General features: G+C 43.1%; 1 protein-coding gene across 5 annotated transcripts in view; it reads right to left on the bottom strand.

Moving 5' to 3' along the window:
* Positions 1–24,350, bottom strand: part of LOC136788698 (chromodomain-helicase-DNA-binding protein 1-like) — a 75,715-nt gene that overhangs the window by 41,660 nt on the left and 9,705 nt on the right. For all 5 annotated transcript variants that reach the window (XM_066987324.1, XM_066987326.1, XM_066987327.1 and 2 more), the window contains exons 4-7: positions 11,414–11,612; positions 7,701–7,768; positions 1,825–1,974; positions 1,292–1,551 (exon numbers count right to left, since the gene is read on the bottom strand). In XM_066987324.1, coding sequence (XP_066843425.1) covers positions 1,292–1,551; positions 1,825–1,974; positions 7,701–7,768; positions 11,414–11,612 — 677 coding nt within the window. The remainder of the gene's footprint in view (positions 1–1,291; positions 1,552–1,824; positions 1,975–7,700; positions 7,769–11,413; positions 11,613–24,350) is intronic.

Raw genomic sequence — 24,350 nt, 5'->3', positions numbered from 1 at the left:
TCATTAGGGGCAGTCAACATGGCTTCACCAAGGGGAAGTCGTGCTTGACCAACCTGATAGCCTTTTATGAGGATATAACCAGGTGGACAGATGATGGAAAGGCAGTGCACGTGGTCTATCTTGATTTCAGTAAAGCCTTTGACACTGCCTCCCACAGCATCCTCGCAGCTAAACTGAGGAAGTGTGGTCTGGACGATCGGGTAGTGAGGTGGACTGTGAACTGGCTGAAGGGAAGAAGCCAGAGGGTTGTGGTCAATGGGACGGAGTCGAGTTGGAGGCCTGTATCTAGTGGAGTCCCTCAAGGGTCGGTACTGGGACCAGCATTGTTCAATATATTCATCAATGACTTGGATGAGGGAATAGAGTGCTGTCAGCAAGTTTGCTGATGACACTAAACTGGGAAGAGTGGCTGACATGCCGGAAGGCTGTGCTGCTAGCCAGTGGGACCTAGACAGGCTGGAGAATTGGGCGGGGAAAAATTTAATGAAATATAACAAGGGCAAGTGTAGAGTCCTGCATCTGGGCAAGAACAACCCCAGACACCGGTATAAGTTGGGGACTGCCCTGCTGGAGAGCAGTGAAGGAGAAAGGGACCTGGGGGTCGTGATGGACAGCCGGATGACCATGAGCCAGCACTGTGCCCTTGTGGCCAAGAAGGCCAATGGCATCCTGGGGTGTATCAGGAGGGGTGTGGTTAGTAGGTCAAGAGAGGTTCTCCCCCCCTTCTACTCTGCCCTGGTGAGACCGCATCTGGAATACTGTGTCCAGTTCTGGGCCCCTCAGTTCAAGAAGGACAGGGAACTGCTTGAGAGAGTCCATCTCAGAGCCACAAGGATGATTAAGGGAGTGGAGCATCTCCCTTATGAGGAAAGGCTGAGGGAGATGGGTCTCTTTAGCTTGGAGAAGAGGAGACTGAGGGGTGACCTTATTAACGTTTATAAATATGTAAAGGGTGAGTGTCAGGAGGATGGAGCCAGGCTCTTCTCGGTGACATCTAATGATAGGACAAGGGGCAATGGGTGCAAGCTGGAACATAGGAGGTTCCGCTTAAATATGAGACAAAACTTTTTTACGGTGAGGGTGACAGAACACTGAAACAGGCTGCCCAGGGGGGTTGTGGAGTCTCCTTCTCTGGAGACATTCAAAACCTGCCTGGACGCGTTCCTGTGTGACATGATTTAGGTGTTCCTGCTCTGGCAGGGGGATTGGACTAGATGATCTTTCAAGGTCCCTTCCAATCCCTAACATTCTGTGATTCTGTGATCTTAAGAACACTGATTAAAAAAAATACCTCCTTTTCGGCCAATTCGACTATCCATAAACTTCTCTATAGTTTCAAATTCATCTTCTTCAGGCTGCGGGACATCTTCTCCACAAACTTCCAGCAAGTCATCAGAATCTGTCTTAGCTTCTTCAGCTTCTTTGTAACTAACATTGACTGTTGCCTGGCGACGAGATCCTCTCTTGTCATAATCGTCATCATCATCATCTGATGAATCAAGCTGCCTCTTTTTCTGTCCTGCAATCTTTTTGCCACTTTTTGGCTTAATTCTTGAAAACAATAAAATAGAACAGCGGGGTTTCAACATGTACAACCACAAGCCTTCTGTATTTGTTTCTAAATACATATATTTTATGACTGCTCAGTTACACCACTTTCAGATACAGTACAGAGGCATTCAACACAAAACACTGGTATGATAACATCTTTTCTAGCTTAGTCTTCAGTTTCTGTAAAATGTATTAATGTTTTCATTTGCCTGTACAATACTCAATTTCTAATTTGAAATAGTACTAGAGTATCCAAACTGTGAGACTTCTTACCTCCTTGGAGGTTTCCGGCTTTTGACCTTGTTTTTTGGCTCATAGTCAGATTCACTCTCTTCACAACTGCTTTTCTCTCTGTCTTCCTCTGATTCAGAATCAGAACCAGTTCCCGATACTGACCCTGACCCAGACATTTGCCAGTCTTCACTGTACATATTGAAAGACAAAACAGTAACTCACATTAGTTTTGTTTTCTTTTATAATCAGGTATTCACCACGGGTTTGCTGCTTTAATTTCAACATTCTCCATAGAAATAAAAATGTTACAATCATTATTTCAGCAGAAAGAACAGAAAATTATCATGAATGGATAACAGATGGGTAAAAATGCATAAAGTCTTCAAAGGGAATTGAATTGTTTTCTATTATCAAGATGTAAATTAAAAAAAAATCTGGATTTCTGTATAAATTACAGCTTTAAGAAATGAATTAACTTGACATAAAAAAAGCACTTAAGACTTTAGCTGAAAAGATACATGTTTACTGGAACTTACCTATGCTCAAATCATAAACCCCCTTAAAATTATATTTTGTAGAGTCCAAAATTCTCTGATAATTATGTTTATTGTGCCTCATGTGAGAAATCAGCAACTTTGGCACAGGAACCAAAAATAATGCAGAATCAGATATGAGAAACACACAGAAAGACTTGAACCAAGGCAATCTGAAAGGCACTGGCTCCCAAAAGCCTTCACTGAGCTCCCAGATCAGTACTTCACACCCATACAAGATATGAGTAAGCCACTTGTGACTTCCAGTGGCAGTATCTCTGTGCTGCTGCTTAGCTGAGATGATCCATTTGCAACAAGAAAGAAGCACCCACTGATCAACAGTATCTTACCTCAGATTCCTGAAACACCTAAAAGACAATGCAGTCGTTGGTCATAGCCAACACAGGTTTATGAGGGAGAAGTCCTGCTTAACTAACTTAATTTCCTTTTATGACAAGGTTACCCATCTAGTTGACCAAAGGAAGCCAGTAGATGTAATCTTTTTGGATTTCAGCAAAACTTTCAATACTGTGTCTCACAGTATCCTTCTGGACAAAATGTCCAACATACAGCTAGATAAATACGTAATACGATGGGTGAACAATTGGCTGACGGGTCAGGCTCAAAGGTTTATAGTAAATGGGATTACATCAGGCTGGTGGCCAGTCACTAGTGGGGTTCCGCAGGACTCCATTTTAGGGCCAGTTCTCTTCAATGTTTTTATAAATGACCTGGACGCAGGACTCAAATGTATACTAAATAAGTTTGCGGATGATACTAAATCGGGAGGGGCTGTTGACTCCCTTGAGGGTAGAGAGGCCTTGTATAGAGATCTTGACAAATTAGAGGGCTGAGAAATTTCGTATGAAATTCAACAAGAGCAAGTGCTGAATTCTGCACCTGGGACAGGGCAACCCTTGATATATGCACAGATTGCGGGATGAAAGGCGGGAGAGCAGCCCCACAGAAAGAGATCCAGAGGTTCTGGTTGATAGCAAGTTGAATATGAGTCAGCAGTGTGCTCTGGCAGCCAAAAGGGCCAATCATATCCCGGGGTGCATCAAGCACGGCAGAGCTAGCCATTTGGAGGAAGTGATTGTCCCATTCTACTCTGTACTGATACGGCCTCACCTTGAGTACCATGTGCAGTTTTGGGCAGCACAATAAAAGAAAGATATGAAACTATTAGAGAGCATCCAAAGGAGGGCTACAAAGATGGTAAAGGGTCTAGAGGACAGGACGTATGAGGAGCAGCTGAGGTCACTTGGTTTGTTCAGCCTAGAGAAGAGGAGACTGAAGGGTGACCTCATCACAGTCTACAGCCTCCTCACAAGGCAGAGCAGAGGGAGGCACTGATCTCTTCTCTCTGGTGAACACTGATAAGACGCAAGGGAGCGTACCTATGCAAGGGAGCATAAAGCTGCATCGGGGAGGTTCAGGTTGGATATTAGGAAATGGTTCTTCACTGAGAGGGTGGCTGGGCACTGGAATGGGTGCCCCAGGGAAGTAGTCATGGCACCAAGCCTGCTAGAGTTCAAGAAGCATTTGGACAACACTGTCAGATGTGTGGTTTGATTTCTGGATAGTCTTGTGTGGAGCCAGGAGTTGGACTCGATGACCCTTGTGGGTCCCTTCCAACTCGGGCTATTCTATGACTCCAAGTTTACAAAAGCATATTTAATATTAATAGCTTGGGGAAGGGAGAGTCTGGCATGCATTCTTGAAAGGTTGCTAAATCTTTATACTACCATCTATTATCAGGTTTAGGGGTCTTTGACCAAGATGCTGTATGGGGTTTACATGGCAAGGGTTTGGTAGCAGGGGGGCTGCAGGGGTGGCCTCTGTGAGAAGAATCCAGAAGCTGCCCCATGTTAGGTAAGAGACTATTTCAGCCACCAGAAAAAGGGACCTGCTGCTGGCCAGAGCTGAGCCAATGAGCAACACTGGTTGTGCTTCTGTGAGAGCATAATTTTAAAAAGGGAAAAACAAACAAACAACAAAAAAAAAACTGCTGTGCAACAGCAGCTGGGAGAGAGGAGTAAGAAACAACCCTGCAGACACCAAGGTCAGTGAAGAAGGAGGGGGAGGAGGTGCTCCAGGCACCAGAGCAGAGGTTCCCCTGCGGCCTGTGGTAAGGACCATGGTGGAGCAGGCTGTCCCTCTGCAGCCCATGGTGTACAATGGTGGAGCAGATTTCCACTCTGCAGCCTGTGGAGGAGCCCACAGTGGAGCAGGTGTATCTGGCCTGGAGGAGGCTGCAGCCCATGGAAAGCCTATGCAGGAGCAGACTCCAGGCCAGAGCTACCGCCCATGGGGGACCCAGGTTGGAGCAGTTTGCTCCTGAGAGATGGACCCCATGGTATAGACCCATACTGGAGCAGTTCTTGAAGAGCTGCTGCCTCTGGGAAGCCCATGCAGGATCAGTTCGGGAAGGATGGCATCCCATGGGAGGGACCCCACATTGGAGACACAGGAAGAGAGTGACTGTGAAAGTGAGGCAGAGATGAAGCATTATGGACTGACTGCAACCCCCATTCCCTGTTCCCCTGTGCAGCTCAGGGGGAGGACATAGAACAAGGTGGATGGGGAGGGGGAAAGGTGTTTTCATTTTGCTTTTAGTTTCTCAGTGTTCTAGTCTGCTAGTGATAGGCAATAAATTATATTAATCTCCCTATGCTGAGTCTGTTTTGCCCGTGACGGTAATTGGCGAGCAATCTCCCTGTCCTTATCTCAACCCTTGAGCCATTTCCATCATACTTTCTCCTCCTTTCCCTTTGAGAGGGAGGAGTGAGAAAACGGTTGTGGGGGAGTTCAGCTGTCCAGCAGGGTAAAACCACCACAGATGCTCAAACAGTACTGAAGTCCTTCAAGAACTAGAATATTACTCAAAGGCCTCTTCATTAAATTTACAATCACAAAGCCTAAGATTCAGTACTTCAACCCTTCTTTCACTTGAATATGCACTGGTTCTAGAAATTACATTTTTATTGTGGTCAATACATATGTGTATCTTGGAAATGCTATAAAATCATCCATCTCCTTGAAATATTTTTTCCGTAAGCAGTAAATTAAGAAACATGCAAACAACATCCCTCCAAAGCAAAACAAAAATACAAGAACCAAACCAAACAACCCCCCCAACCTCATGCAGCTACACAATCTGTATTTATTTGGAGAATCTCCATCCTTTACTGGATGCAGGGGAAAACATGACTACAAAGGATAAGGAAAAGGCTGAGCTTCTTTACATCTGTCTTTACTAGTCTGACCACTTATCCCCAGGGTACTCAGCCTCCTGACCTGGAAGTCTGGGACAGGGAGCAGAAGAAACCCCCCACAACTCAGGTGGAAACAGTTAGAGACCTGCTGCTCCACCTGGACTGTCACAAGTCCATGGGGCCAGATGGGATCCACCTGAGGGTGCTGAGGGAGCTGGCAGATATGATTGCTGGGCCGCTTTCCATCATCTATCAGGAGTCGTGGTCATCCAGAGAGGTCCCAGATGACTGGAGACTTACTACTGTGACACCCATCTATAAGAACGGTCCATAAGGAGGACCCAGGGAACTACAGGCCTGTCAGCCTGACCTCGGTGCCAGGAAAGGTGATGAAGCAGGTCATCTTGAATGAAAACACACAGCATCTGCGGGACAATGGGGGAATCAGGCCCAGTCAGCATGGGTTCATGAAAGGCAGGACTTTCCTGACCAACCTCATCTCCTTCTATGACCAAGTGACCCGCCTGGTGGATGAGGGAAAGGTTGCTGACATGAGACAATGAGAAGAACTCATTGAGAGCAGCCCTACAGAGAAGGAATTGGGGGTTCTGGTGGACAAAATCTTGACATGAGCCAGCAGTGCACGCTTGCAGCCCAGAAGGCCAACTGCATCCTGGACTGCATCAGCAGAGGAGTGGCCAGCAGGTCGAGGGAGGTGATTGTCCCTCTCTATTCTGCCTTTTTGAGACCTCAAAACAAAAACAAAAGGTCCTAGAACACAAGTCCTAAGAGGAGCAGCTGAGGGAACTGGGGTTGTTTAGTCTGGGGAAGAGGAGGCTCAGGGGAGACCTTATTGCTCTCTACAACTACCTGAAAGGCGGTTGTGGGGAGCTGGGGGTCGGCCTCTTCTCTCAGACAACCAGCAATGGGACTAGAGGGAATGGCCTCAAGTTGTGCCAGGGGAGGTTCAAGTTGGAAAGTAGGGGACATTTCCTCTCAGAAAGAATAGTTAGGTATTAGAATGGGTTGCCCAGGGAGATGGTGGAGTCACCATCCCTGGGGGTGTTTAAGGAAGGGTTGGACGTGGTGCTTAGAGACATGGTTTAGCGGGTGATGTTGGTGGTAAGGGGATGGTTGGGACCAGATGATCTTGGAGGTCTTTTCCAACCTTAATGATTCTATGATATAGACAATATATAAAACACCATACTCTATGGTTTGATCCTGTACTAAGTTATATAGAGAAATCTGATCTGCATGTCATAAAACTGCAAACATACTTGTTCAAAACAGTTGGAAATGAAAATTGAAGCACTGGATATATGAGATTATTTGGTTACTAGTTTCTAAACTTAATATATATTTCCTATAACAGAGTATGTTTTTAGGTGTAATCACATTCTTAAGTAACAGTGAACTATAAAAACCAATTCATCACTATAGAAGTACCATCTTGCATAGCAAGCTTTTTTTATTTTTATTTTTTCAACTATCATTTCTTGAAGACATCATATTGACAACCCTGAATATTGAGATGATTCATTAACTGAAGAAGAAGAGAGAATGATTCAATTTCTATATACTGTTCATTAACAGACACACCCACCCTTCCAAGGTCATTAAGTTTATTCTCCTCTCATTGTGGCAATGAGAAGGTATAATCTTTTTCATAAACTTTTTGATTTACAGCTTAAAACCATCTCAATTTCAATTAAAGTGTCTTGGGTAGTCAATAAAGCTAATTACTGTCAAACCTGTAGTAATTTTTGGAACTTTTGTTTCTGAAGTGTTTAAAAACTTTGCATGGACTATGGAATTACAACAAATTTTATCTTAGACAACCTACTTAAGCAATTTCGCATTTCTTCAATAATTTTTAAAGGCTTCAGCTCAAAAATATGCCACAAATATGACTATTTTAAAAATAAAAATTGCTGGTGAATATTCTTTAACAACGCTTTAGGTAATACAGTCTCTTTTGCTCAGAAATGAATAATGATATATATATGTTCCTTTGAGAGTATTTATTTTAAAATATTCTAAAACATCACTCAAAATCAAGAAGCACAAGATTATTTATTTCAAGTGCAGAGAAGTGGTCTGGGTAATTACAAGCATATGTTGCCATAACAAAAAATGATGATATTTATGAAAAATAACTTACTCTCTATGTCTTTTCTTTTTGGTTTCACTAGATGAGTCATCTGGAGAATCTTCACTGCTCGATAAATCCTGCAGATGAAATAAAGAACATATATGATTCATTATCACAAAAAGAATGAAGTGTTTTTACTATTAAAAAGATAATTCAGCTCCTACTTTCAAACTGAAATCATATTTTTCATATCTTATCTTCTTCACCCCCCCCAGTATACTCACTGATATTGAGTAAGATTGGGATTACTATTGATTCTGTATTTCTCCATCTGTGAATATACTAGAACTCAAGAAGATACCACAAAAAACAGTCTTAAAAAATAATCATTGTGCCTACGTATAGTCTATGTTTAAACTGCTGGAAGTTAATAAATCAAGATTTAAGTTCTATCAAAAGCCTCAATAAAATTTCCTGCCCTTTGAGAGTTCTCTCACCTTTAAACATGAATAAGAAATTTTTCAGAACTAGGTATGTTTCTTCTCTTCCTACTCCTAAACCAAAAAAAAACCTTAAAATTTTCTTTAAAATTATCTTTAAAAAATCCTAAAACCAATCTAATGGGGAATAAGTTTACATCATTTTTACAATGAAAAAGAATTTTCAGGAAGAGTATTTAGCAACAGCTCAACAGCTGTAAATTAACATTTTAACTCTATATGATTAACTCCTTTGTTTAGTTTTAATGATGAGCAGCTAGACTTGACCAAAAAAAAAAAAAAACACCACACAACATTAAATAGTAATAAGTAAAGACTTGTGACCATAGTGGAATCAAATGATCGATCCCACTAACTACAGTGGAACTGAGTGCAACTTCAGCAAGTTTGCAGATGACACCAAGCTGAGTGGTGCAGCTGATACAAGAGAAAGAAGGGATGCCATCCAGAGGGACCTTGACACGCTTGAGAAGCAGGCCCACATGACCCTCATGAAGGTCAACGAGGCCAAACGCAAGGCGCTGCACCTGGGTCAGGGCAATTCCAAACATGAACAAAGCTTGGGCTATAAATGGATTGAGAGCAACCCTGCAAAGAAGGGCTTGGGGGTATTGGTGGATGAAAAATTGGATGTAAGTCAGCAGTGTGCGCTTGCAGCCCAGAAAGTCAATCCTATCCTGGGCTGCATCAAAAGAAGCATGGCTAGCAGGTTGAGGGAGGCGATTCTCCCCCTCTACTCCACTCTTGTGAGACCTCACCTGGAGTACTACATCCATTTCTGGGGTCTGCAGAACAAGAAAGAGGTGGACCTGTTAGAGTGAGTCCAGAGGAGAGCCATAAAAATGATCAGACAGCTGGAACACCTCTCCTATGAAGACAGGCTGAGGGAGCTGTGGTTATTCAGCATGAAGAAAAGGCTCTGGGGAGACCTTATTGCAGCCTTTCAATAATTAAAGGGGGATTATAAGAAAGATGGAGAGAGACTTTACAAGGGCATGTAGTGATGGCACATGTAGTAATGGTATTAAACTGAAAGAGATATAAGAGAGAACTGAAAGATATATTAGATATAAGGAAGAAATTCTTCACTGTGAGGGTGGTGAGGCACTGGAACAGGTTGCCCAGAGAAATTGTGGATGCCCTCATCCCTGGAAGTCCTCAAGGTCAGGTTGGATGGAGCTCTGGGCAGCGTGATCTAGTGGAAGGTGTCCTTGCTCATGGCATGGGGGTTGGACTAGACAATTTTTAGGGTCCCTTCCAACCCAAACCATTCTGTGGATCTATGATTCAATGCTTACCTTTTTTTTTTTTTAATAACAAAGGAAATATGAAAATCTGCTTTATATGTAATTCTAATTCACAGTCACTAATGTCCTTGAAATATGTTCATACTGCACAAAGTCAACATCTGTTTAGCCTATGCTTTAGGTTTTAAAAATTGCTAAAATTAAGGTATGGGTCTTAAAATACAATAATTATTTTATGACTGTTACAGAAGTTGCGAAAATCTAGTTTTCTACTCTATATAGACTTGTGGGATTTTTGTTTGTTTTTTTTTTGAAAACTGCAGGAACTATATATAGAAACAATGATGAGAAAGTCTTTTAGTATTTTAGCTGTCTTTATTGAACTTAGAATGCAGAAATACAATGAAACTTAGTACTACGTGACTTGAAAGTTTTGTCCATACATCACAGTATATCTAGCTAAAAATACTAATCTAGACTACTCTAATTTTGGCACAACTTACCTGAAAACATGCAAAGATTTTTTTTTCTGTTTCCTTATATGCATGTCACTTATTTGAACATTACTTTTATAGACTAAATACAGACTTTTTATACACACACACAAGAGAACAACTTGGCTTTACATAATTTCATTCTAACATATGGGGCAATGAGACATGGATGTTTAGACTTTAATAAAGTAACTTATATGTTATTCACCTCTTCTGAACCACTGCCTGATGAGGCTATCATTTGCTGTTGTTGTTTCTTGAGCATTATTGATCCCTGCACAGCAAGTATATTTTGGACTGGACTTCCAAAACTGAATTGGAATTCAGATACAAGAGTCACTTAAACATGTTGAAACTTTACAGTTTACCACATATTTACTTTTCTTAACATGAGCAGCATCACTATTAAAATCACAGAATAGTTGAGGTTGAAAGGGACCCTCTGGAGGTCATCTGGTCCAAGCCTCCTGCTCAAGCAGGGACACCTAGAGCAGGTTGCCCAGGACCATGTCCAAACAGCTTTTGAAGATCTCCAAGGAGGGAGACTCCACAACCTCTCTGGGCAACCTGTTCCACTGCTCCATCACCCACACAGTAAAAAAGAAGAAAAGAAAAAAAAAAGCGTTTCGTGATGTTGAGACAGATCCTCCTGTGTTTCTGTTTGTGCTCACTGCTTCTTGTCCTGTTACCGAGCACCACTGAAAAGAGCCTGGCTCCGTCCTCTTTGTACCCTCCCTTTGGGTATTGATAATATCCTCCCTGAGCCACCTTTTCTCCAGGCTAAACAGTCTCAGCTCTCTCAGCCCTTCCTCACAGGAGAGATACCCCAGTCCCTTAAAGAAGTATCTCAATTTTATTAATTTTAAAAAATAAAAAAAATACTCCCTGTTTGTAAAGTAAACTTTTAAACTGATCCAGATAAGTCTTTTCAGGCTGCTTAGCTGATACGTGTTTGCTTCATATGGGAATACTGAAGTACATGGACAAAAAAATAAGAGAATCCTTAACAGTCTTTGAATCTTACAGTAGTGAATATTTTATTACCTTTCATAGATATGGTCTGTCATTCAAATTAAGGCCATATGTCACAGAGAAACAGAGGAGAGTTTGGGTAATTTTCAACCGCTGGATTTAAGAGATTTCTAAATAACACTTTATTTCTAATTTTAGCAAACTTTTCCCCATACAGAAAACAAAACGTATGTAAGCCTGAAATTGCTGTACAATGACTTATTGATATGAAGAAACTAAGCACTAGAGAAACAACTTAAATAAAATTTTAGAAATAATGTCACTTTGTCTTGAAAAATATACAATAAGTTAATAGGTGCTTCTGCATGACAAAAATAGCTAACTAAATATGTACAAACATGAGAATTTAAGAGCTCAGTGATTATGAGAGCTAAGCATGCATATTCACTAACCCAATTTTGTTAAAATTCTAATTAAAAATGCTTTGTTTGTTCGTTTAAATAAAGGCTGCTCTTGAAGCTACTCTGCACAGTGCTTTTTCCCCAGAAAGGGTTCATGTCTTGTTTTACCTCAGATCCATCAACTTTTGGTGGTTTAGCTTGAACTTGTTTCTTCTCTCCAGATGTGTCAGATTCTGATTGACTGCCTGACTCTGAACCAGACTCAGAGTCACTGCTACCTGACTGACTGCTACTTCCATCACTACTGCTTCCAGAGCTTGAACCAGATCCAGAAGCCGATGTTGACCCAGAATCATCATCTGATTGGCTGCAATTAGAAGATAGCAGGATATTACACAATGGCTAAGAAAACAGGATTTAAAAAAAAAAGTCACATTAAAAAGACTTTAGCTTCACCTATAAATCAATTGTTAAATTAGCCCCCACACATGGATAGCATACAAATGAATGCGCTGGATTCATTCAAGTAAGGCAGGAGTGAAAATTCAAAGTTTAATCAGATACTTTTCAGCAAACAAAAAACCAGGAAACAGAAAAAATGGGACATGAACTCAGAGGAGTCAAGCAAGGGTATTTCTCACCCACCCAAACCCTTACTTAGCTTTATCAAACCCCATGTGTTTTTGCATGTATTTCTATACATATATATACACATACACACATATACACATACACGATTGTTTTAAAATCTTTTTAGATCAGCAGTCGTCATCTCCGTCATCCCCCCCATTTTTTTTGAGCACACATTCCTTTAAAGAAAATAGAATCTCAGTTTTGTTTCCCTAGTTTGATTTTTTTCATGAAAAAACAGGGAAAAAAAAAATCTTTGAGGAAGTACTTGAAACCCACATTTCATGTTATTTGGACCAACTATATACAAAATACTACTAAACATTTTATTTAATCAATGTGTTTATAAAAGTAACTGGAAAACCAGAAATGTATTGTCACACATAATATAAATCCACACAGACCATCTTATTCTGTTAAAAAAAAACAGCAGTAAAATTCCCCACACAGACAAATTCTGAATAACTTGTGCCAAGACACTTAGCATATTGAGTCACTGGATTATTCCACCTGTACATTCATTTTATATTAGATTTTAAATATTTTTCTTTTAAAATACATTAAGTTAAACATTTATTTCATGACTCTTCAAAACCAGAAACATTTGGTTTTCTAAAATAATTTCACAAAGGAACTGAGCTAAAACTTTAATCAAATTCCTCATTAGGTTAAATACTACCCTATATCAAAGATACAAGAGAAAACATTGGAATCACTCCACCACACAGCAAAATAATTTCAAATTATGTATAGTTCGGCTGCAAGTATTTAAAAAGGAAAAAAAAACACAAAACAACAACAAACAAACAATAAAGATAACACAAAAATCCGAAACAATAAAAACCCTAAAGCTGATGTCAAAGTCTAAGCCTATCACTGTTAGCACATTTCATCTGGCTGGCAGACAATGGGAACTGATCATCTTCTGCACTAGAACACACTTGATTGACATTTAAAGTCACAAAACGAAACCACTACTCTCCCTGTTGTTGCTAACACAAATTAAACTGAATTTATTGAGGAAAAATAAATTCACAAACTGATTCCTGTAGACAGCACCTCAGTAAATAATCTGCATCTGCTGACTTTGAAAGAAAGAGAAAGAAACAAACCATGGTGAAGCTTCCTTATTTGGAAGTAGGGGATATGGAGAAATACAACTGCTGGGTTTACTCACACTTACTGAGGAGAAAACTGGGAAACAACAAAACTGCTTCCTCCAAACTTCCCATTCCTGTCATCAGGGGCCTGCTTCAGGCAGGATGCTGTAACACTAACATATTAACTTGGTTTGCAAAATAAAGCAAGGTACTCACTGTAGAATATAACTGTTCAAACTATTTACCTGAAATTAAGGACAGCATCCATCATGAATTACCATAAACTTTTTAATATAATAGTATTCTTGTACACAGCTGTTACCTTACCTTTAATGATGGGTAACTTAGAACATTATAAAACAATAGCATTTCTCAGCATAGCAAAGTGCCATAGGTAAATGTCACATGGACTGCAGAAGACAGCACTAACTACAAATGAAGAAAATTCAGCAAGGAGAAACAGAGAGACACAAGTAAATACCTGCCAAATAAGTCCTTGTGAGAAAATGCCACCAAAAACTCTTAAAACCTACATACCCTTGCAGGAAAGGAAGGGAATCAAATACCTTCATGCAGGAGGACAAGGCTCGTCCAAAGTTGCCATACTCTGGGCAATAACATGGATTACCAAATCTAATAAAGGCACAAACACTGAGCCACAAGTATGGTGATGATTAGGTTAGCTTTCCACAGAAAGGTAAAATATTTCACATGCACTAATATAACACTACCCATAGGTTCAAGTACATATAGGGCCAAAGACAAACAAAACAAAGGTAGAGGGGCAGGGGGTGAGGGAACTGCAACTGAAATAAACCATCTTGGGCCAAACAAGTTGCCAATATTCTGAAAAACAAACTAGATACAGGAGAGAACTGGTAAAGACCAAAGAAAAAAAAAACTTTCTAATGTATCTAGATAAATAAGCAAAATTCATGTCAATAAGATATACAGTTGATGGGAAATTTTAACGGTTTAATGTTTTTCAAGACAGGAATTAAGTGGCAAGTACAAAAAAAGGACTGTGAAATAGTAGGAAAAAAGTCTAAATAGATATTGTAAATAGTTGCTCAATAGTTGAATCTAAAAAACTAAACTGAAATCTTTTCCTTTCTGAAGAGATCAACTAGCTATCTTCTATGCTCTCCATTAAGTAATACCAATCCACCAACAAATGTAGTTCATACAGTATTCAGTGTTCAGACAAAATACATAGACTCTGTATCTTGCCAACATCGCCTCTTAACAATGGCTGCCTGGAAATGGATCCCCCACTGGGGTTAGTGCTAATTTTGCTGATCCTGCTATCTCATGATCCCTGCTTCTCAAAATAAATTGACCTGATTCAGACATGAACAGGGTAATATTACCAGACTGCATATCAACTAATAGTAACATCTGAAAAGAATAAAATTTTTCAAAGTCAGTATTTAACTCAATTATTAATAAATGCAAAACTACAAAACAAATTGGTAGCTAGAAGAAAGAGGAATGAGAACACAACGAAAGGAAATTACAAGAAACAAGATGAAAAAAATCAAATAATAAGGTTCATTACAATTCTTTTAGGACTACCCTAATTATATCATCTACAAAGAAGAATGCAGGATGACTACTGTAAACTAATTTTGGTGGGTTTTCTTTCTTTCTTTTCTTTTTTTTTCCTTCAAAACAAGGCATTGCTAAAACAAATTATGAAACGCAATATCAATATTCACAAAGAATCACAGAAGGCTGAGGTTGAAAGGGACCTCTGGAGGTCATCTGGTCCAAGCCTCCTGCTCAAGCAGTGACACCTAGAGCAGGTTGCCCAGGACCATGTCCAGGTGGCTTTTGAAGATCTCCAAGAAGGGAGACTGTACTGGGTCTGGCTGTGATGGAGTTAACTTTCCCTGCAGCAGCCCATATAATGTTGTGCTCTGCACTTGTAGCTAGAACAGCCCTGGTATCACACCAAAGTTTTGTCTTCTGCTGAGCAGTGCTGTCACAGCATCAAGACTCTCTCCAAACCCCCCAAAGCCAACAGGCTGGGGGTGGGCAAAAAGTGGGAAGGGGATATCACCAGTGCAGCTGACCTCAACCCACCAAAGGGATATTCCATACCATATGATGTCACGCTCAGCAATAAAAGGTGGAAAAGGGGAACAAGGGGGGGGGGGGGGGGGGGGGGGCTCTTGTTATGAAGACATCTGTCCTCCCAAACAACCACTATGCATATTGAGGCCCTGCTCTCCCCGGGATGTGGCCAAACATCGTTTACTAATGGCAAATAGAGGATAAATTTTTTCCCCTTTGCTTCGATGTGGCCTTTGCTTGTTTTGTGTTTTTTTTTCCTTCCCCTCTTTCTTTTCCCTTTAATTAAATTATCCTTATCTCAACCTGTGAGCCTTTTTCTTTCTATCACACTTCCTTCTCCCCCTCTTCTTTTGAGGGGGGGGGAACGAGAGAGCAGTTGTGGTGGAGGTTAGCTGCCCAGCAAAGTAAAACCACCACAGACAGAACCAGGACAGCTGACCCAAAGTGGCCTGAAGGATTTTTCCATACCATATGACATCATGCTGAAGAATAAATAGTGGGGAGTTGGCTGGGGTAGGGCAGAGGGCCACTGCTCAGGGACAGACCGGGCTATGGTCAGCAGGTGGTAAGCAATTGCACTATGCATCACTTGCTTTGTATATTCTTTTATCATTATTATTTTTTTCACTTCCTTTTCTGTCCTATTAAACTGTCTTTATCTCAGCCCACAACTTTTTACTTTTCTTTTTCTGATTCTCTCCTCGGTCCCACTGTTGGTGGGGGGGGAGTGAGCAAACCTCTGTGTGCTATTTAGCTGCCTGCCAGGTTAAACCACAACAGTCCTTTTTGACAACCAATGTGGAGCAAAACAGGTTGAGATGAGAGATCCAACCAGAACACATTAAAACAAAATTGTTATAAGCATTATATTATTTCAATAGCTGCTGGTCACAAAGTTGATTTTTTCTTTTTTTTTTTTTTTACTCTCGGAATTGTGCTTCTGACAGTTATGTTATGTAACACCTTACTTGCTGTTTACACTCCCTGGAGGGAGGAAGAGGTAGAACTCATAAATGAGGCAGTAACCACCCAATCCTCCTGTCAGGCATGAAGGAAAGGTATCCCTTCAAGGATGATGATATGTCACCCAGGCAAGTGGACCACCATGGAGAGAGGTATCCAGAACCTGAGGGAATTAGCTGTGCTGGAGGTGATTTATGATTCTGTAACAACAAACAGCTACCCAAAGATCCAGATGAAGTCAAGCACACGTGACCCATGTGGCAGAAGTTTGTATGGAGTGCGCCATCATCATATGCCAACTCATCGGCAGTAATGAATTGGAAAGATGGAGCAGAACACACGGTGGATGAACTGGCTGTCCAACTCCGAAAGTACGAAGAAAGTCTCTCTTCTGCACTACAAGCTGTGAAGAAAATCTCCCAAGAGATCCAGCAATTCAAAGGATACGTCCTACTCACCAGCTGTACAAAGCAGTATCTCAGCTATTAGGAGTAAGTATTCCTCTTCTCAAGAGAGAGGACACAGTGGATAATCACAAAGGACAACTGGCAGTTTTAACTGTGTGACCATGGAGAGAACATGAGGAAGTGGGATGGGAAATCTACCTCGACCCCAGAGGCACAAAATAAAACAGTAAATCAATCAAAAAATTGGGTTCTTCCAGGAAAATGGCTGCTCCAGTTTCTAGTGGGCAGTTCGCCAGAGGGAGCAGAAGGGTTGATCTTATTTCTGATTTTAATGAAAAAGACATCTGATTGACATTTACATGAAGTGAGTAACAAATACTATTACAAGAATAGAGGAGGCTGCCTCCAGCCAGGTAGAGGAAAATGACAACCAGGTTTACCAGACTGTGTGGATTTGATGATCTGGCACATAAAACACACAAGAGTTGAAGGTTCTAGTGGACACCAGCTCACTGTGCATCCTAATGCCAAGCTATAAAGGGGCAGAACCTATTTGTATTTCTGGAGTCACAGGGGGATCCCAACAGCTAACTGTACTGCAGGCTGAAGTGAGACTAACTGGGAATGAGTGGCAAAAGCACTGTGACTGGTCTGGAGGCTCAGTTCATTCTTAACATACACTACCTCAGGAGAGGGTACTTCAAGGACCCAAAAGGGTTCCGGTGGGCTTTTGGCATAGCTGCCTTGGAGAGGGAGAAGATGAAACAGCTATCTACCTTACCCAGTCTCTCAGAGGACCCTTCTGTTGTGGGGTTGCTGAGGGTTGAAGAACAGCAAGTGCCAATAATCGCTACCACAACGACGCAGCAGCAGCAATATCATACAAACCAAGACTCCCTGATTCCCATCCATAAGCTAATTCGTCAACTGGAGAGCCAAGGAGTGAGCAGCAAGACTCACACTCCCTTTAATAATCTCATATGGCCAGTGCGAAAGTCTACCGGTGAGTGGAGACTAACAGTGGACTATCGTGGCCTGAACGAAGTCACGCCACCACTGAGTGCTGCAGTGCCGGACATGCTAGAACTCCAGTATGAACTGGAGTCAAAGGCAGCCAAGTGGTATGCCACAATCGATATCGCTAATGCATTTTTCTCCATCCCTCTAGCAGCACAGTGCAGGCCACTGTTTGCTTTCACTTGGAGGGGAATCCAATATACTTGGAATCGGCTGCCCCAGGGGTGGAAACACAGCCCTACCATTTGCCATGGACTGATCCAGTCTGCGCTGGAGCAGGGGGAAGCTCCTGAACACCTGCAGTACATCGATGACATCATTGTGTGGGGTGACACTGCAGAGGAAGTTTTTCAGAAAGGGAAGAGAATACTCCAAATCCTTCTGGAATCTGGTTTTGCTTTCAAACAGATTAAGGTCAAGAGACCTGCACAGGAGATCCATTTTTTTAGGAACAAAATGCATATAATAAACTACAGTCTGATTGTAAGCCCTCTCTATCAAATGACCCAGAAGAAGAACAATTCCAAATGGGGCCCTGAGCAATGACAAGCCTTTGAACAAATTAAATGGGAGACAGTTCATGCAGCTGCCCTTGGGCCAGTCTGGGCAGAACAAGGTGTAAAAAAAAAAATGTACTCTACACCGCAGCTGGGGAGAATGACTCCACCTGCATTGTCTGGCAAAAAGAGCATAAGGAGACTCAAGGTCAACCCCTAGGGTTACGGAGTCGGAGATACAGAGAATCTGAGGCCCGCTATACTTCAACCGAAGAAGAGATATTGGCAGCATATAAAAGGGTTCCAGCTGCTTCAGAAGTGGTTGGTACTGAAGCACAGCTCCTCTTGGAACCCCAACTGCCAGTGCTGGGATGGATGTTCAGAGGAAGGGTCCCCTCTACCCAACATAGCATCAGTTGCCTCATGTGTGGAAAGTGCATCACACTGATTACACAACAGGCTCAAACAGGAAACCCCAGACTCCCAGGAATCTTGGAAGTGACTGTGGACTGGCCAGAAGGCAAAGTTTTCAAAATATCACCAGAGGAGGAGGTGACGTGCTGAAGAGGCCCCACTGTATAAAAAGCTACCAGAAAATGAGAAGCAATATGCCCTGTTCACTGATGGGTCCTGTCATATTGTAGGAAAGCATCGGAGGTGGAAGGCTGCTGTATGGAGTCCTACACGACAACTTGCAGAAACTGCTGAAGGAGAAGGTGAATCAAGCCAATCTGCAGAAGTGAAGGCCATCCAGCTGGCTTTAGATACTGCTGAACGAGAAAAGTGGCCAGTTCTCTGTCTCTATACTGATTTATGGATGGTGACAAATGCCCTGTGGGGGTGGTTACAGCAATGGAAGCAAAGCAACTGGCAGCACATTCACTAACACATCTGGGTAGCCACACAGTGAAAAGATATTGCTGTCTGAGCAGAGAAACTGACTGTAAAAGTGTGAGAAACAAAGTTGTGTTTTTGCAGTAGAGAACTACTTTTCTGTATTCCAAGGTAGTTGTGTAGTCACAATAAGGAGAAACGCTAAGTAGATAAGCGGACAGTAGAAGGCCTCACTGTTCCAAAATAAGGTAGAAGCTTGAGAATAACAGGATGAGCAGTGTGAGAACAGTAAAACAAAGATCACAAGTTCTTAAAACATAAGAAAGGAGAAATTAAAAGTTTGAAAAAAAAGAAAAATTGTACATATATGGTATAGAGGAGCGTCGAGTAGCTTGTGAACCTGTAGCACTCAGCCAATGAGGAAACAGGGGAGGTGGTCAGGTGTCCGGTAATAGGGAATAAAAGGTTATGATTTGTTTACTATAATGCGCTCCTGATTGACAGGATGCCCGCCATTGCCATCGCAAATAAAATAGCTTCTGTCCTGGTTCCAGTTAGGACAGAGTTAAGTAGCTCATAGTAGCTGGTAGGGTGCTATGTTTTGGATTAGGATGAGAAGAGCGCTGATAACATGCTGATGTTTTAATTGTTGCAGAGCAGTGTTTACACCAGGCCAAGGACTTTTCGGCTTCTCGCTCTGTCCTGCCAGCGAGCAGGCTGGGGGTGCAGCAGGAGCTGGGAGGGGACAGACCCAGGACAGCTGACCCAAACTGGCCAAAGGGGTATTCCATACCATCTGACGTCATGCTAAGCAATATATAGGGGTGGCTGGCCGGGGTGGGGGGGCCGGCTGCTCGGGGATAGGCTGGGCATCGGTCAGCGGGTGGTGAGCAATTGCATTGTGCATCACTTGTTTTCTTACACATTATTATTGTTAATACTATTACCATTATCACTATTATTATTATTATTGTTATTATTATTTTCCTGTCTTAATAAACTGTCTTTATCTCAACTCACAGGCTTCACTTTCCCGTTTCTCTCCCCCATCCCAGAGAGGGAGGGGGGAGGGTGAGCAAACGGCTGTGTGGTGTTTAGCTGCCGGCCGGGTTAAACCACAACAGCTTCACAGAAGATCCTGTCGGAAGAAAATTATTTGAGATTTTTCTCAAATAATAGAGGGGGCTCGTCCGGGACCTTGTCGCCTGCCGAAGATTTCTTGCCACCACAGACAGGAAGGTGCACCCTGCTGATTTCAGCGGTCCCATTGGGGGTGGTGGGTTGTCTCGGTAAGGCCAGCAAAGGACCGAGACTGTTAATTTGAAGACAGGCTCTGTGAAGCTCTGGGGAGAAGGGAGGCCAGCACTGACATACACAGACACAGCCCAGAGATAGTTCAGCCCGAATCGGGAACAGGCACAGGGATAACTGCTGATAACCCGGACTGGGAAGCCGTGCACAGACCAAGGTAAGGGAAACTTTACCGTATCTTGCCTCGGGTTGGGTTCGGGGAGACTCTGGTGTGGAGTGTGAATGAGACACACTTTTAGTGAGAAGCGAGTGTGGAGTCCCGATCTGTGAGGTTCTGTAGTCCCACGAGGGGATGAACGAAGTCCCCTTGGCTGGAGAGGGATGAAGCGAAAGATAGACGAGTGAAAGAGAGTCTCAGGGGGGTTGGGCCCTTAGGCGTACGGTACCCTGAGCACGGTGAAGTGAGGTGCTCGGCAGTACACCCCACCTCTGTCCTAATCCTAGGTGAAGGCGTGTGGTACCCTGTGGGTGGTCAAGTCCACAGCAGCACATCAGGAAGAGATGGGGATTAAGGGTTCCAAGAGTCAGCAGTGTGGGGGTGGAGACCCCGGGATTGTGCCTAAAGATAGCCCTTTGGAGAGAATGATAAGGATTTGGAAAAACAACCCAAAAACTAGGGGAAAAAAATTTAAAAAATATAATTTAAAAAATGGTTAGATATTGTGTAATTGTCTGGCCTAAAAAGCTAATAAAAGGAACGTCAGTATTTTGGCCAAAATAAGGGTCTGATGAAAATTCAGACTTGAAATTTGTATGTAAACAATAAGGTTCCGTTTTCAGAGGAGGAATCAAGTTATGCTCCCTCTAATCCTAATATTGCACCGGAGGCAGCGGCAGGTGCTCCAGGAGGGGAGACAGGGACTGCAGTTGATGCTGTCCCTGGAGAAGTCATGCCGGGGAGTGCTGAGTGGCAGGAGCAGAGGCGGGGGGGGGGGGGGGGGGGGGGGGCGGGGGGGCCATCTGCCATCGTGAATAAAACAGCTTCACAGAAGATCCTGTCTGAAGAAAATTATTTGAGATTTTTTGAGATTTTGAGATTTCTCACGAAAGTACACCATGTAGATGCTCACATGCCCAAGAGTCAGGCCATTGAAGAACATCAAAACAACCAGCAGGTGGATCAGGCTGCTAAGATTGAAGTGGCTCAGGTGGACCTGGACTGGCAACATAAGGGTGAATTATTTATAGCTCGATGGGCCCATGACACCTCGGGCCATCGAGGAAGAAATGCAACACATAAGTAGGCTTGTGATCGAGGGGTGGACCTGACCATGGACACTATAGCACAGGTTATTCATGACTGTGAAACATGTGCTGCAATCAAGCAAGCCAAAAGGTCAAAGCCTCTTTGGTATGGAGGCCTGGCACTGATTACATCACACTCCCTCAAACTCGCAATGGCAAGCACCACATACTTACAATGGTGAAAGCAACCACCGGATGGCTGGAAACGTATCCCATGCCCCACGCCACCACCCGGAACACTATCCTGGGCCCTGAAAAGCAAGTCTTATGGCAACATTTAACCCCGGAAAGAACTGTTGGTGAGATCGAGGTCCAGCAGAGCAGCTCTCCTCATCTGCCCCTCTACCATTTGTAAAAGGAAGTTATCATCAATCCATTCCATGAACTTCTTTGATTGCTTATGCCCTGCTGTGTTGTCCCTCCAACAGATGTCAGGATGTTTGAAGTCCCCCCGCAAGGACCAGTGCTTGTGAAGGTGAGACTGCTCCTACCTGTCTGTAGAGGGCCTCATCCGCTTGGTGTTCCTGGTCAGGTGTCCTATAGTAGACCCCCACTATAATGTTACCTAATCCATTCCTCCCTTTAATCCTAAACCATAAACTCTCAGTTTACTACTCATCCATCCTGAGACAGAGCTCCATGCACTCCAGCTACTCTCTCACATAGAGGGCAACTCCCTCTCCTCATTCTCCCCAGCCTGTCCTTCCTAAAGGGAAGGTATCCTTCCATTGCAACACTTCAGTCATGAGAACCATCCTACCATGTCTCCATGATCTCAGCAAGATCATAGCCCTGCAACTGCACACAGATTTCTAGCTCGTCATGTTTATTTCCCTTACCACATGTATTAGTGTACAGGCACTTAAGAGGGGAACTACAGCATATTTGTTTCCTAGAAAGGTTTGGGGAGATTTTTATATAATAGTTCCTTGTAGGCATTTCTGTGCTAACCTACAAGTGCTGGAGGTGACTCCGCTTAAGCCCCCTTTTGTGATCCCTCCGTCACATTACCCCATGCACTCTGTTTAGTAACCCTGTCCATCGCTCCCTCACAGGGCTGCTGGTAACCCTCTCCCTCCCCTGTCATTACTAGTTTAAAGTCCTCCTCATGAGGTCAGCCATCCTACTGGCAAATAGGATACCTCAGTTTTTGTTCCTCTTAGTGAGGTGGATCCCATCTATCCCAAGCAGCTGCTGATCTTCAAAAGGGGTTCCATGTTCAAAGAACCAAACCCCTGTCACTGACACCAGTTCCAAAGCCAATTATTCATAAAAACATTGGATCATAGAATGGCTAGGGTTGGAAGGGACCTTAAAGATCATCTAGTTCCAACACCCCTGCCATAGCCAGCAATGTCACCTGATAGACCAGGTTGCTCAGGGCCTCATCTAACCTGGTCTTGAACACCTCCAGGGATGGGCATCCACAACTTCTCTGGGCAACCTGTTCCAGTGCCTCACCACCCTCTGAGTGAAGAATTTCCTCCTAACCTCTAATCTGAATCTCCCCTCTTTTAGTTTAAAACCGTTCCCCCTTGTCCTGTCATTATCTGATTGAGCAAAGAGTCACTCTCCATCATTTTTTTTATTTTTTTATTTTTTAAGTCCCCTTTAAGTACTGAAAAGTCATAATGAGGTCACCCCAAGCCGCCTTTTCTCCAGGCTGAACAGCCTCAGCTCTCAGCCTTTCTTCATAGGAGAGGTGCTCCAGCCCCTTGATCATCTTCGTGGCCCTCCTCTGGACCCGTGCTAATAGGTCCACATCCTTCTTGTGCTGGGGGCCCCAGACCTGGATACAGTACTTCAAGTGGGGCCTCACCAGGACAGAGTAGATGGGGACAATCACCTCCCTCGACCTGCTGGCCACTCCTCTGTTGATGCAGCCCAGGATGCAGTTGGCCTTCCGGGCTGCCAACGCACACAGCTTGTGTCAAGCTTTTCATCCACTAGAACTCCCAATTCCTTCTCTGCAGGGCTGCTCTCAATGAGTTCTCCAGCCAGTCTGTACTCCTGTCTGGGATTGCCCTGACCAGGTGCAGCACCTTGCACTTGGACTTGTTGAACCTCATTCGGTTCACGTGAGTCCGCTTCTCAAGCTTGTTCAGGTCCCTTTGAATGGCATCCCTTCCTTCTTTGATATCAACTGCACCACTCAGCTTGGTGTCATCTGCAAACTTGCTGAGGGTGCACTCAATCCCATTGTCTATGTTACTGATAAAGATTAAACAATTCCAATCCCAGGACAGACCTCTGAGGTACATCACTCATCACTGGCCTCCACCTGGACACAGAGCCACTGACCACTGCTCTCTGGGTGAGACCTTCAAGCCAAGTCCTTATCCACTGAATGGTCCAGCCATCAAGTCCATCTCTCCAATTTGGAGATCAGGATGTCATGTGGGACCATGTCAAAGGCCTTACAGAAGTCCAAGTAGATGACATCAGTCAGTTTTCCCTTGTCAACTGATGCATCATAGAAGACCACCAGGTTGGTCAGGCATAATTTACCCTTCGTGAAGCCATGCTGGCTGTCTTGGATCACCCCTTTGTCTTGCATGTGCCTTGACATTGCTTCCAGGAGGGCCTGTTCCATGATCTTGCCAGGCACAGAGGTGAGGCTCACCGGTTTGTAGTTCCCCAGGTCCTCCTTTCTACCCTTTTTTAAATTATTGATTTGTACTATCAGTGGCCTCCTTCTCATACCTTCCCCCCCCCCCCCCCCAGCAGTACTAAGGAGAACAATACATGCTTTAAAAAGCTTCGAATTTACTGATAAAAAAGTACCTATTGGAGTTCAAGCACAGAAGACTAGTACATACTGCATAGAGCTTACTTCAACTCGTCACCCAAAGCAATGCAGATGCGTGCAGCAGATACATGCAACTACACTAAACTTTCTGCCTGTTCACTCTCATGTGTGCCACATTCCCAGAGATCTTTATGTAACTACAGCACACAAAAAATAGACAAGATTAATAATAGCTGTGACTTCATTTTTACTGAAGCTTAGAAAAACTTGCTTATT

Source organism: Anser cygnoides, chromosome W (assembly GCF_040182565.1).
Source record: "Anser cygnoides isolate HZ-2024a breed goose chromosome W, Taihu_goose_T2T_genome, whole genome shotgun sequence".
Classification (NCBI taxonomy): domain Eukaryota; kingdom Metazoa; phylum Chordata; class Aves; order Anseriformes; family Anatidae; genus Anser; species Anser cygnoides.
Note: the sequence above shows the minus strand (reverse complement) of the source record. Positions and strands in the feature narration are given on the sequence as shown.